The following is a 15,437-nucleotide window of genomic DNA, read 5'->3' on the forward strand; positions in this document are numbered from 1 at the left end:
TTGGCTGCTATCAAAATTGACCCTAGTCTGTGTATCTGTCTCTGTCTGTGTCTGTGTGTGAGTGTGTCTATATTAGGGAATATAGACTGTAAGCCCCAATGGGGCAGGGACTGATGTGAATAAGTTCTTTGTACAGCGCTGCGTAATTAGTGGCGCTATATAAATAAATGAGGATGATGATAGAATATATATATATATATATATATATATATATATATATATATATATATATATATATATATATATATATATATATATAATGATGACTGTATCTCAAAACGCTCTGTGCTCCATATATCCAAGGATTTTAGCCTAGAACCAACTGAGAAGAATACACCCCTGTGCACAAATCACACTTCTACAGTGTATTAATACCCAAAAATCTCTTTTCACTGCATGTTTCCAAAATCAATCCCTGAACATCCACTGTAAATGCCACTTTTCAGTGAAAACCCACTCCAATCTCTGTACAATTCACCAGTGATACATATGAACTGCCTACATACCAACAATTATATCATAAGATGCATATCTCCTCTCAAGCTAGATCTCTTTAAACTCCAAACTTCTTTAATATGCTCTGCTGCACATAATTGTGCACTTCAAAAAAAATTATTTACTCCTACAATATATAAATATATTGCACATACCCGCTTCTTTCTTACTGACAAAAATGCTGTAAACAAAGTGACTTCAATCAAAAAAACTTGAAACAGAATTATCTGATCACAGGCTCTCCAGATGTTTCCCTGGAACAGTATGAGGTCTGCTTATTGGTCTATAATCCATTCAGTGTCCACTAGAAGGATAGGGTTCAAAACTTGTCTCCACCGCGCTTCGCGTTGAAAGAAGGGTCTCTTTATGGGACTTTCTCAGGGGGTAATAAAAATTCTAATGGACAACACATAATTACAAGGCTGGAAAAATTCCAGGAGCCAAAAACTGCTGGTGTCCAACGTTTTGGAGTCATTTATATTGGGGTCAATGGATTTACATCATTAACTGGCTCCTTAAAATACGTTGTTCTGACTCCTAGATTTGGCAGATTGGCGCCTTAATTCTACATAGGTTTGTTCACTGCTGCATTACTAAAGGGTCTTGTTATTACTAACCATAAAAATATTATATGAGCCTAATATAGAGTTGCTACCAATAAACCACAAGTCACTACACTCTGTCCACTGCTTAGGGCAATAAAAATGTGGACACCAATGAAATATGTTCAGGTCAAAATCCACATTGTACTTTGCTGCATGTGGCAAACAAACAGTTCTATGGACCTATTCCCATCAATCGCGATGTATCAAGATTGGGAGCTATAGTTTCTAGTGGAAACAATAGTGCAAACTGGAAGCCCTAATTGTGTTACACGGACATTGGTCATATATGCATTACACAAAGCATTTATGGGATATTTTGCAGCCAAACCAATAATTGTGCTGCAATGGAGACTGTCAAGGCGATGCATTGCTGGTTGTCAAGAACTGTATGTCCCATAAGTGTTGTGATAGGTTTGTACTTCAATAATGGACAATACTCAATTCATGAACGAATTCCAAGAAACCCTCTGCGTTAATGCTAAATTCAAAAGCAAAACGCGCGATATGACATACACAATAACCTGTTCCTTAGGAGTTAAAGTACACACCTTATAGGAGGAGACCAGTATCCACAATGCGCGGTTAACAAACCTTTTATGATGCTCTGATAGTGGAAGTTGTAGTGGTTATAAACTAGTGATAATAAACAGTTAAGGTCTATTTCCTGTGGCACTATAAATACCTTAAAAAGCGCCGACTATTACAGTTAAGAAATAACTGCTCGACATTAAACTTTCCCCTGACACAGAAGGTGTGTTATCCTAGAAGTCACACGTAGTCCAACTGCTGAGGATTGTCACTGGGACACAAGTAACATTCAGCACAGCTAATGCTAAATGACACTCCTGAACACAACTGCACAAATAATCCTTCTTCTCATTTCACACAGTTTTATTATAAGAAGCTGCTGTGATGATCTCAGAAAGGTGGACAGAACTGTGATTAGGGGTGGGAAGACCACAAGAGAGGACAATCATCATCAGTTATTTATATAGCGCCACTAATTCCACAGCGCTGTACAGAGAACTCACTCACATCAGTCCCTGCCACATTGGAGCTTGCAGTCTAAATCCCCTAACATATACATATACACACACACACACACACACACACACACACAGATTAAGGTCAATTTTGATAGCAGCCAATTAACCAACCAGTATGTTTTTGGAGTGTGGGAGGAAACCGGAGCACACAGAGGAAACCCACGCAAACACGGGGAGAACATACAAACCCCATACAGATAAGGCCATGGTCAGGATTCGAACTCATGACCCCAGTCCTGTGAGGCAGAAGTGCTAACCACTAGGACACTGTGCTGCCCAATACCTGAAGAGCTGAATATTCCTTGTCTTGCTATACAAACTGTACTAACTTATGGCTATTAACTGAGACAGCAACTGGTTTAAAGGAGGAGGGGTTTGTGCACCGTGTCACTGTCATCCGTCAGAAGGCCTTACACCAATCAAACTACTGCCTTTGTGGATCAAGTAGCGCACTTGCTCTTACCGGCAAGGTGAAAAAGTTTGTATGTTTCGGTTCCTCCTCGTACGTCCCATCGGTTGAGTTTGTGGATTCCATCGCTTTAGATGAGGGGTTCCGACCAATGCCCATCGCTGGAGCAATGTCCACTTCTGTCTTGCCTTGGCTGAGCCTGGCTGGAGGGTTGCAACACTGTTGTATTCCTGGGTTAGGAAGATGAGGTCACAGGTCTCAGAGAGATGGCTCTGCCTCCCTTAGCATCCGGACTGATAGGTTTTCTAAGGACGGTCTTCAGTGATACCTGGAAGAGTGATGGGGGAGAAATACTTTAACATCAAAGCCAGAATGACACATTCATGCATCTAGGAGGTGCATAGAGCTATGCATACAGGAATGTTCACAATTTTACAAACTGTGTAAGAAAACTATAACAGACATACATATTCATTTCCCTAAATATGGACACTTAGAAACTAACAAGATAACCAGAATATTTTAAACAAAGCTGGATTATCAGAACAGTAAGAAATAATGAGAACAAATAACCAGGTTCTGAGCGGTTAAAGTTCCAGACCAGATCCAGAGTTTATTCTAGCTACAGAAAAGAAAGGACTTTGATTTGGCAGATTGTTTATTCAGATAGGATTCATCAGCAATATCCCCATTACGATAAGGGATTATAGATTAATGTCAGTCCTTCTCTCTCCCCTGGACACTGAAAAATTCGAAGTCTATTAATAAGAAAACCCTTTGTCCAAGCCCAAAGCAGTGCAAGCAGAGAAATGGAAATATAATTCCTTTCTAAGACAATCAAACATGTACTAGTCACAGGGATTTCATACTCCCACTATCACATAAAGGAGTCTAGATTCACCTCATTTCCAAATGAGACCTCAGGTGTCCCTAAAAGCTGCAATTTTGATAGCCAAGTATGCCAAATTCTGACCTTTCTGGAGACAGAACATCTACTGACAATGATCACCAAATTGGGAACATTCAGATGTTGACCGAGAATGGCAGACAATGTATGTGGTCATCAACCAGCCAGACCAGCTGTGGCCAATGAGATCTGGTTGTTCAGCCAAAAAGCCTGATCTGTCCAATTTACACATGGACATACACCAATTCTGCCACTGATCAAAAGCTTTCGGACGAATATTATTGTCACAAATCAGCTTTTAAGAAATGCGTTTCTTGAGAATTCCTGCACACTAATCCATTTGATACCTGCTGTGTCCCCCAACTTTTACTCACGTGTCTAGGCTGCCTACATCAGGACCCTCACTTCCCCGCTTATGGTTGCCCTAGAGAATACAATGTCTAATATCCATGCCCTTTACTGATTTGTAAGTGCTCACCCAGAGCTCTATCTAGTTGCAGCAACAATATTACAAATTACTCAGGAATACAAAACACCAAGTGAACATTAAAGAGGAGGAAAAAACACAAAGGGGCATATTAGCTTGGTGGTCGGCGATTACACGCCGGAAAGGCCGACGACAATAATACGCGGTACCGCAATACGGGCATGCAAATTACTTCAAAGCAAAGTCTGCTCTAAATGACCTATATAAAGATGTAAAATTTGAGGCCAAAAGTACTGGCCTGTGTTTATTGTTACCTTTAGGGGAAACTGAACAGCTTCAAAAACCCCCCCCTGGGGTGAGCCATGCCCTGGCACTGGAGTGGTTTTTGGCACCTAAACAGACTTTACGGAATCGGCCCAGCAAGTGGTCTTACACAAGGAGACCACAAGATGGCTTGCTATATTTCATATAGGCAAATAGAATTCCATTTCCAAAATACCACAATATAATTAGTGATCAACCACATATTCATAAATAGTATGGCGAAGGGCAGACCATATGTCAAATAAAGCTGTCTGTTGGACCTATGTCTGTTTGGTATCAGTAAACTGGTACATTTGTATTGGATTTATTAATAATAAAATTGGGTCTGTGTGACACTCACCAGGAAAGATATGTTACATTTTAGCATTGGGGATTAAAACAGGGACGATTTAAACTGTGGTTGTTAAATGTGTCACATCCCTCTCCTGGACACCTGGAGGGGAAAGGTGGCAAAAGTCTTTAAAAAGAGGAGGTCACTTACAAGATATTGGCAGACTTTTGGGAAGTCAATCAATATTGATAAGCTGTTCATTTTCCAAGCCAATTTTCCTTGGCGCAGATTATGCAACTCGTATGTAAGTTTATACTTTCTCCTTTTATTTTACTTGTTTGCCGTATATATTTTGTCATCTTTTATTAATTGTTATTACCTGTAAACATTGTACTTTTTTGTATATTAAATCTAACATTTAATTAAGTGTTGTCCTTATTGCTCTAAAGGAGTTCACTGCCTGTTTCGAATAGGTCGATTGCTTGACAAGGATGACCATTTAAATACCAGTGTGGGAAGTGTTAACTATTTTCACTATCAGAGCACTGATCGTGCGCAACTGGGCAATTAGATCATAGGCGCTCTACGGGCATTAAACATAGATGGTGACAGTTGGGGAGAGGTGTGGAAGGGCGTGCCTGTGTTGGGAAGGAACCAGTTAGATGTGTAGCCTAAGGGATAGGTGAGAGAACCAGACTGGAATCCTGTGTGTCCCCATATGGTAAACTTCCAAGTCACGAGTGTGCAGAGTGCGGTTGGCTTCAAGTGAATGTGGTCAGGAGCCGTTTCCTGACAAAATAGAGGCGATGTATTGTCTGACTGTTTGATTATTTGATAAGTTATTAAAATCAGGGAGCTGGTAGAGGAGGCTATCCCTGACAATGATCATCATGCTAAACACTAGAGCCGTAAATACAGCATTGATTTAAAGATATTAACATTTTAAAAATAAAAAATATTTATTAAACTGGGGCATCAACCTTGACAACAGCAAAACCAAAGCCTATCTGAAAAGACATTGGGCCTGAATCATTAAGGCAAAAAATGAGTAAATGTTCTCAGGTGCAAACCATGTTACAATGCAAGGGGTGCAAATTAGTTTATTATTTTGCACATAAGTTAAATACTGGCTGTTTTTTCATCTAGCACACAAATACTTAATAGCTTTACTACTACACCTAAATTTAAAGTTGATCTAGGACATGCCCTACCCCAACTATAAATGTGTCCCCACATTTTAAATTTACCTCCCCTCCAATGCAACATGGTTTGGCCCAGGTGCAAATGTTACTCCTTTTTTATGCTTTGCTCTCCTTAATGACTCAGGCCCATTGTGTCATAGCATCCACAAATACAAATGGAAAAATTTCCCATACCAATGAAAACATGAAAACGGACCTTTCACATTAAACAGAAAAGCAGCAACTGTTTGTACTAGAACAGAATTTCATATAAGAAAAAGCTTCGAGAGACCTTTGTGAATTAGGAACTGGTGACAATACAGTTGACATCATAAAACTCTTATGGCGACTGTGTGACATTAAACTTTCTCAGACTGATTTCATCAACAGCTCGGATGTATATTGGTTTTAGTGGTTAGAGTAGAAGATAAATATACAGCCTGTGTGACAGTGACAGGAGATATACTAGTGTCTGCTATGTGATCTTAAAGTAATTAATCTGTTGCTCAGTGTCGCAGCCACCAAACAACACTCTTACAGAGCACTAAATTCAGCGGGAGGGCCTATAGGAGCCCATAGGCAAACCGAAGGGGGGTCCTAGTGCCTGGAAACCCCCTCCAAGCCTGGGGCACTGTATAATGGAGGTGGTTGGACCCTGGCCCCCACTTCACACGTCTCTGCTTGAAAAGGGAGAGCTGCGTGCACCTAACAGTAGTGCACGCAGCATTGACCATGTATATTATGGAGATAGGAAGAGTTGGAGAGCAGCCAAGCACAGTCTAAAATTATAGCCACGCCCCCATGCATGCTTGTCACGCCCACTGGCGGCATGGTGTGGAAACCCCCATCTACAAATCCTGCGTATGCCCCTGGAGCCTCCCACGATATGCGGCTGCACATAACACCGATCATTACTTTACAGAAATCTCATTTTTGGAGCTGCAAGCGTAAATTTCAACCCGAACAGCACCATGAAGATGAAGCTTGTGAGGCTTTGCCTGACACTGCTTAAAATTTTGTATGCTCTATATAACCATATGCCAACTTTACTTTCTTGGGTGGCATGTGTGGGAGGGGCATGGTGATGCCTTTGCGTCCCTGTTGCCCCGTAGTGATTTGCGGCATTGCACGAAAGGGGCAGGCTTAATTATGCCAATTGTGTTATTAATAATCGTCTCCAACAGGATCCAGGGGCATAGACAAGTATGCATAAAATACAACGTTAAGTTGTTTGTAAAACATTATTTTTTTTCCAATGGCTGCATGTCAGGAGCCAGATAGCCAATCTATATAACATTTAGGAGTCATTTCTATTGGGGTATTGTATGCACATCTTCCCTGGCTCCATACTAGATCCTGCCGACACCTAGATTTGACAGACTCCTGAATTTTGGGAGATACAAGAGGACTTTTCCTTACAGAAATAGCTGCACCTGTGATCAAGTGTGTATTTTTGCACAGTAGGTACTGTACAGCAGGGGAAAAATATAGCAGGTATAATACAAAACTGAAAAACAACATAAAGAGAAGAGTACACATAAAGCTTAAATAATGAATACGGACAAGTAACAGTCTGCTCCGAAAAGAAGTTGTATCGATTGGTTGTTCTTTATCTGTGGGAACACAGCAGTCATTGATCTGAAAAGTACATAATAAAAGGGCAATCGATTCAGGAAAAAGGGTGTAAACTGGTAGTATGTTTATGCTGGATGTGCAGGATTTAGAGATGGCAGATCAGGTGGGACATTTTTTAGGTGTAGAAATGTTTTCGGTGGAAACCAGTTCCTAATAGCAGCACTAGAAGGACACCAGGTAACAATATTGAGCTTGTGGATTGCACCAGCTGTCCAACAGAAATGGGACCTGGCTCTAAACATAAGTCCTCGATAAATGAAATGCAATGTAATGGGTCAGTTACAAGGTGATGATGATGATAGCTCTCATGAAAACATATTACATATGTATATATATATATATATATATATATATATATATATATATATATTATACACATACATATATACACACACACACATATATACACAAACACACACACACACACACCATGTGCTAGTGAAAGTAGTCCTACATATTAAACACTCACCTTTTTACCTGCGATTGCTATTACCTATTGAATGGCCTCCACTACCGCCCCCTCTTACCCCCAACCCCTTTCCTGGTCTTCTGGCCGTAATCATTGGTTCCCAATACATATTGTCCAGGCCTGAAATTTTGTGTATGAAAAGTCTCAGTAACGTCACTGGGTCCTAGTACACTGATAGTTTGCACTCTTATAAAAAGGAGTTTAAATACGTCCACGGTGTGTGTGGATTATGAGTGCACATTATTAAACACAGCTATGGAAGGAAATGAGATTACACAACACAATTTACTGGGGAAAGGTTTTACTGAGCAGCAATTGAAAAAAAATGAATTTCTTTCTTGGAAAGTGCACCTGTCACAATGAATTAACATTTCACCACTTTTTCTGCATTCTTAAAAGTAATGTCAAAATTAATCAGTGTGTGCATACAGCAGAGACAAAAGCCACTGAATGACACACACCCTCTTATGTCACTGTGTGATTCAGTCACATGTTCTATTCAACTCCCAAGGAGCTTTAATTACACAAATTCCAGGACTACAATAATGCAAACAGTACATTAATATTCTGCACAGTAAGGATCATATGACCCTGCCTTGCTAATCACGTGACTTTAAAAATCTTCTTTGTTTGCAACAAGCCAAGTCACTACCGCGGACAGAAAGACACCAAAGGAACTGATCTATATGTGCCAAATCCTGGAACTGTGAAAGGGTTAAACCAGGCTCAAATCAACCTCTGCTTCTCCTGATGTTTTGGAACTACAAGTTCCAGCACACTCTGCTTGCCCCTGGATAGTAGACAATTTAAGCTTTGTGCCGTTCCAAAAACCCTGGAGAGCCACAGGACTCCAACCCCTGGGTTAAACACACACATCTCTGCAGATAAGTAGGAGGTGCTGTCTGGCAGCAAGAGAATGTCTGAACCTTGACTGATCCACAGATTAGTACCGAGATCCTAATAAGCTCCTTGCTATGGATAATTGCTTATAGGTCTACACCCAGAATACTACAACCCCTGCATGCAAGAGAAACATTCCCTGTGTATAGATCTACATCTTGTGTGGAATTGTACAGGAGAAAGCATATGGTGACTCATCACCAGGATGAATCACTGTCCTAGTAATGGCCATTTCCTATTTCATAAGTGTGACAACTGAATTTAACCTCCTCATTACCATTTTCCTGATCGCAGCCAAAACACATTGACTACCATCTGTAAAAGAAAAAAAAAAAAGTATTGAAATTCAATATCTAATAATTACTTCAGGAGCCAGGCAGTCATTGGGGCTACTTAACATAGCCCTATGGGCACAAATGTGCTGTAACTCATAGCAACTAGAGAACTGCATTCATTTATAAAGGCTACACTAGAAAAATGATTGATTGGTTTGGGTTAGAACACATTTCAGTATAGAATATCAACTAATCCCCACTGTATTTAAACGCATATTGTTAACCAAGATAATTTTCATAGGTCTCCTGAATTCAGCCCTGCTATGTAGTCTGCAAGGCTCTCTCTCCCTTTCAACATCTGTGACATAGTCCAACACGATACATGAAACGTCTTGGTCTTGTTCTGCCAGATTAAACATTTTCTCTCTCAGAGTGAGGTTGCAATATACACACGGATTTGCTTAAAAACACACTGCCTAGGCATTTGGTTTTCTTTTAATTTCCATTTAACAAAACAATGAAATACGCAGTCATTGTTTATCATATGTAAAGAACACATGCCTGCCTGCATACTTGTGAGGGCTGCCATTTACTTGCCTCCAATGATACCAGCATGAAAATTATTATGCCAACAGCACCAAGGTAAGAAAACAGCATCTAATGTTCCAACGTGTGACACGCCAGACACTTTCCCCCATTACTAATTAGGGAATGGAACTTTTTTTTTTTTTAAGCACTTTGATCTTTTATTAAACAAGGTTGTGCAACAATTGTAATCTTCAGAATAATTGACAATATAGGACTTCATACCCATCTGAAAGCATGGCCCCAGTATATTCACTAATATGTGAATTATACAAGCAGCATGAATCACGTGTTGTTGCCTGGAGACAAGTAGGAGAAAGTATCCTGTAGGAAGTCTACAGTACCTGTTGTACAGAGGGAGTGCACAGCACAGAGTATACCACACTATAGGATCCCTTTTACACACCATGGAATTTCATTTCAGTTTAAATAGGAAGACTGTCAATGATTAAACCCTATGACCTGAAGGACTACGACAAAAGATGATATATTCACATGTTCCAGCATAAGAAGAGAATAATTCAACAAAGAGCACTTGAGAGCCCACTATTCCTCCTCTCTATTACCAGTTTTATCACCTCAAGTCACTCGTCCGACTTCACACTAACACACACTCCTTCCCCCACGGAGTTCAGCGCTGGAAATATCTGTATAAACAGTATCTGTGTCACAGGCGAGTCAGGCGTAAGACAATTCCTACAGATCAATGATTATTATTATCTGTTGAGGACATGCGGCTGTACAAGGTTACGTTGCTCACATAGTTCCTCTTGTGTATAAGTCCCATTCCATCCTTATCAGCACAAGTGGTTGTACACTAGCTTGTGATACATTGCCATGCATGTTCAGGGAATCGCAACAAATGCCTTTATAATAGTGAGAAACTGATCACTATTTTGACAACAATAACCTGAAAATACTGAACAGATAATAAAATCTCTGTATTTTAGGTTCACTTGGCGTTGGCTAAAATAACAGGTGTCATTAAAATGGTTTATCATGGAGATCTGTCGGTGTCTATTGTAACAAGCATCCAGTCTGTAGGCATCTAATGAACATGCTGCGGGTTCACTGGAAGCCTGAAAGATGACCGTGCACAGACACCGATGGCGTCCATCTGATTTCACCTTTAAGCCATGTTTTTCAACATTTCCGATAATGATACTTTCAATTTTGATGGATTATCAGGAATGGGGACTTTTAGAGGCCACACGCTGTGATTGCCCTATATTTCAAAGTCTATGATAAGCATTACATTCCAATAAGACTGAAGTCAGAGAGGTGTACTTTACTCAGCCTTGCACCAGGTTTCCGTAGTGATCTGGGGTTCTATATCCTTCACATACAGAAAGACTGCTTTCCAGAGCTATGGAACTGTGCATGTCACTACAATATTCAGAGTACTTGCTGTGCAAATATACATTTCATTATATTATCTAATTAAGTAAATAACTCAAAGCAGTTTCCTTATTTACTCCAGTCAGAATATCAAATGAACATTACAAATAAAATAATAGATTAGGGCTATGGATAAGTATATTCAGTAAGAGACAGAATTTAAGATATTAAGGAGCATATTTAATAAAGCACGATAGTGCTTTTAACGGGTCATTAAGGTCCCACAGTGTCCTCCGCAAATTTATTAAGGGGGCATCGCAGCAGATATCATGGATATCTGCTGCTTTGCATTCCTCTTCGTTTTTGGGAGCAGTCACCATTCAACAGAATCGTTGCAGAGACAGAGAGGGGATCTGTGTGCGCATGTCCAGTTCTTGGAACTGGACATGCGCAATTGAAGAGTGAAGAGAAGACCCGAAGACAGCGCTTCCGAAGAGGGGGGTAAGTATGATTTTTTTTATCACTGAAACAGCAGTTTTTCGGAACTGCTGTTTCTGTGCAGGGCTGTACATAAATGAGAGAAGTAGTTCAATCCTTATCATTGCGATAAGGATTGAAAACTACTTTTCACTTTATGTGAATATTGATAAATGTGCCCCCTAAGAGCCTGGCAAAGTGCTGTTGCTATCCCTGTGTATAGTCATCAGGTATTCCATACAATATGACAGCTTCCGTCAAGGCTCAAATACATTTAAATAAAACAAACAAATAAACAAAAACAAAACCAAAAAATCCATATTCATGTTCTACTACTCATACAAGAATACAGTGATGACTAGTTATTTTAGCAATATAAAGATTAGGGGCATACATGTTAAGAAGGTTAATATTTTAGGAACAAATTAAAGTATAATTTTAAACACTGGAAAACTTTCCTTGGCTCCAGTCTGCCTGAGAAGCTGTATAGCTTCATATAATACGACTAACAAGAACTGGCATATATAACATTTGTTTGATCCTAAATGACACCTCCGATATAAAAGGATTGTCACACCAAATAAATAATAATTTCTAAAAAAAAAATGACATATAAAATAAAGTGTTTGAATAAATAAAGAAATTATATACACTATATGTAAACCTGTCAGACTGATATATGTCATCCTACAATTTTCATTTTAAAACAATCTTTAAGAGAAAGCTCAGGAGAATCAAATCCACACTGACAACGGCACTAGATTGCAAGCTTCAGGGAACAGAAGCTTACTCTGTACCACTAGATCAATGTCTCAAACAGCCAGGAGAAGCACAATAGGTCCTGTACATTATAAAGTAACATGACACAGCAGGCGAGTCTAACAAAGACATCGGAGAAAGCAGCCTCATTTTACATCTGAAATGTATGGCAGTGCACAATATATAAATACGTTAGTAAATGAATATACTGACCTATGAAAGGTACATAGCCTGGCCAGAAACTACATGCTGAACTCAGAACAAAAGGCACAGGAATACTGCTCCCAGCTCTGCCCACAGCACACGCAGGATATGCCAGTGACACACCAGCCAAACACTACAATAAAGAATGTTAAGCTTCCAGCTATACAATCTAACAAGCCAACATGTTACTAGCATGAGCCGTGCAGATTGTAGCCATGAAGTGTACGAGAAGGACACACGCTCTCTCACCTTGAATGCAGCTTACAGTTCATGGACAAGATGTGTCTCCTCTGAAGATCGCTCCCTGTCTGCGATCTCTTCCAGCATGTCTGTGTCCTTATACAATAGCACACACAGCATGGTTACTTAACGTGCCGGAAGGCTCTGCTGCATTGCATAAGAGCTCACCAGCATCACTGCAGTCTGACTTGACAGAGTACCATCAAGTGGCACAATGTAGTTACTGCAAGCCTGAGCAGAAGAAAAGTTACTTCACTGAACAGAGTAGCATGTGCATGGCACATTTATAGTATTTACCTGTTTTACTGGGGCTAACGGATAATAGAATTGAAGCTGTAGTCTGAATGTTTCACTCACAACTATGTATATCTACACAACCTCAAAATTAGTTTGCACACTGAACAATTTGAACAATCCCACTAAATAGCACTGAACACAGACACAGCAATATATCAGTTCAATTCACACAGCCTCTCACTTAATCCTACAACATTACAAATGTTCTATACCAAAACAGCAACATTATATATTCAAAAAAGTTTTAAATCACTTTGATGCACAGTTTTTTACATAGCCATCTCTAGAACGGCTGCATAAGACATACTGTATCAGTGGCGCACGCGGGGAGGGGGGGGTTCTGGGTCTCCAGAAACCCCCCCCCTCCGCTAACTAAGTGCCCACCATAGCGGCAGTGCACTATACAGCAGCCGCGGAGCTGTCAAAGAAACGTCCGCCAAGGATGCTTCTTTGACAGCGCCGCGGCTGCTGCATAGGACAGCGCTGCCGAAACGGAGCTGCTGTGCATGCGCAGCAGCTCTCTCCCCCCCCCCTCCAACAATCCTGCGTGCGCCCGTGTATGTATATAAAACCAACATATCATGTATTATCAAGTGAACTTGAGGTGATTTAAGTCTTTAGTAAAAACACTAAAAAAGTATCTTGCACAAGCAGAAGATTTATTTCATGGTGGCTGATCTTGAATTTTAGGTTTAGTGACCCTTGATCTAATGTCAATGTCACAATACAGAAGTAGAAGTTGCTCAATCAATTTATAGGTTCACATCAGGTGCTTAAAAGGGTGGGTTATCCAGAAAGGAAAAATACAGAGAAAAGTCCCCCGGCAACACCGTTGTGAACCAGTAAAAGAGCTGCTATTCCACTTGTACATAAAATGCAGAGTTCTCAGTCAGACACATTTGCTAATGTATGGTAAGCCACCTGCCCCGTCAAGGTGCTTCTGCTATTAGGGTGGTCCTAACTGTAACAATGAGAGTCCTTATATTGGGTCATACATTCATGTGCTTTTAAACTGAGAACTAACTTACCAAGAAGTACACAGAAGCCTTACAATGGCAACAGAATAGATAATGTCAATGTCTACAAAAGCATTAGGCTCTACATGTAGATCCATCACCCTTCTTGTGTCAAATCCTCATATACCTTACAAGTGACTTTTTAAATTAAAGTCACAAACATTTCAAAACTAAGGGATTTCTTTACCTATTCAATTTCAGAAACAAAACTCACTAAAAAAAAAAAAACAATACTTATTTTGTAGACTTATTGTCTTGAATGTAAACAGACTCCCATTTATATGAGCAGAACAGCATAGATGACTAAAAAAGTTATTTTAGACTGAATAGGAAAGTGAAGGCTTTTTCAATAGCAACCCGATTCTATCATTAAACTAGAATTAAACTAGTACATTCTATAAAATGATAGCTAGAATCAGACTGGTTGCTATGGGTAACAACCCCCCCTCCCCTTTTTTTCTTATCAAAAGTTTATTAAATCTAACCCTCTATCGTTGCTGAATCATTTGCTTAAGGCAGATCTGTTCCGCATTTTCATACACAGCTCCATACATGTCGATATCACATATTAAAATCTGCTGTACAATATATAATAAAGTGATTATAGAAGTAAATCTGCAGTTTGCAAAGAAACACACACACAATGAGAAAGGTGAAATAAAAGAACCCTAAACGACTAAACATATTACTCTAGTATGTGCTAAAGCTCCAGCTAACACAGTGTCACGTTATTGGTGACACTTGATTGCATTACTATAGGTGTACAATGAATCAACTCAACTGCATTGTCTGTCTAACATAACAGTGGAACTTGAGTCACTGATGAGAACTAATCTCCAGCTCAAAAACGGACACCGTGATTGATCAGACATGTACAGATCACCCTTCTATGACCATGCTGAGCCCAGCACAAGCCAATCCCAGTAGTTATACACAACCAGGTAAATGAACAATAATGGAGGCCTTTTAAATTAAAGCGTACCCGTCAACTACACAGAAATGGAGGAGACATCCTGCATGACAACGTAACTTATCCATTCACTAGAAACTAGGGACTGAGCCCTTCGTCCCTCAGGGAGGTTCTTGGAGCAAATATAGGCTACACCCTCTCAGATATTGGGGCAGCCATTGCTACTTCCCTTGTGTCTGGGAGTCACGCACACTGACTAAATAACCTACCAATTATATCAACCTTATTCTTCTCATTTTTGGCTTCCCTCTTATTTCAACCACTCAACCATGTCCGATTTCCAACTCCTTTTTTTATCTGTTTCTTTCTGTTCTCATTGCCCTTATCTTCTTTATCATCTTTCAATGTCCTGATCTTTCACAGTCAGTCCTCACCCGGTCTTCTTTCAATACACTCTCAAGTAACCTCAAGCCCGTAATTTTACCACCTTTCTAATGCTCCAGTACTGCACTTGTCCAAATGTCTCCTCTGAGAATCTCTAGTGGTTGGAAAACATTGCAGTAGCGGACAGAAGACAATATATAGCCTGGTCAGGTCGATGTGATGTAGGCTACCTTTATTTCATTTCCCAAGATGCTCTGTGCATCAATCGGGCTACAACAGGTGA

The 15,437-nt window shown here is 40.0% G+C and overlaps 1 protein-coding gene across 3 annotated transcripts in view; it reads right to left on the reverse strand.

The window, feature by feature from the left end:
- Positions 1 to 15,437, reverse strand: part of SLC23A2 (solute carrier family 23 member 2) — an 82,835-nt gene that overhangs the window by 42,543 nt on the left and 24,855 nt on the right. For 2 of the 3 annotated variants that reach the window (XM_075207384.1, XM_075207383.1), the window contains exon 3: positions 2,610 to 2,883. In XM_075207384.1, coding sequence (XP_075063485.1) covers positions 2,610 to 2,714 — 105 coding nt within the window. In that variant the 5' untranslated portion in view covers positions 2,715 to 2,883. Of the gene's footprint in view, positions 1 to 2,609; positions 2,884 to 12,556; positions 12,684 to 15,437 lie in introns of those variants that run through there. The other variant, XM_075207386.1, reaches the window with a different exon arrangement.

This window comes from Mixophyes fleayi, chromosome 4, assembly GCF_038048845.1.
Source record: "Mixophyes fleayi isolate aMixFle1 chromosome 4, aMixFle1.hap1, whole genome shotgun sequence".
NCBI lineage: Eukaryota > Metazoa > Chordata > Amphibia > Anura > Limnodynastidae > Mixophyes > Mixophyes fleayi.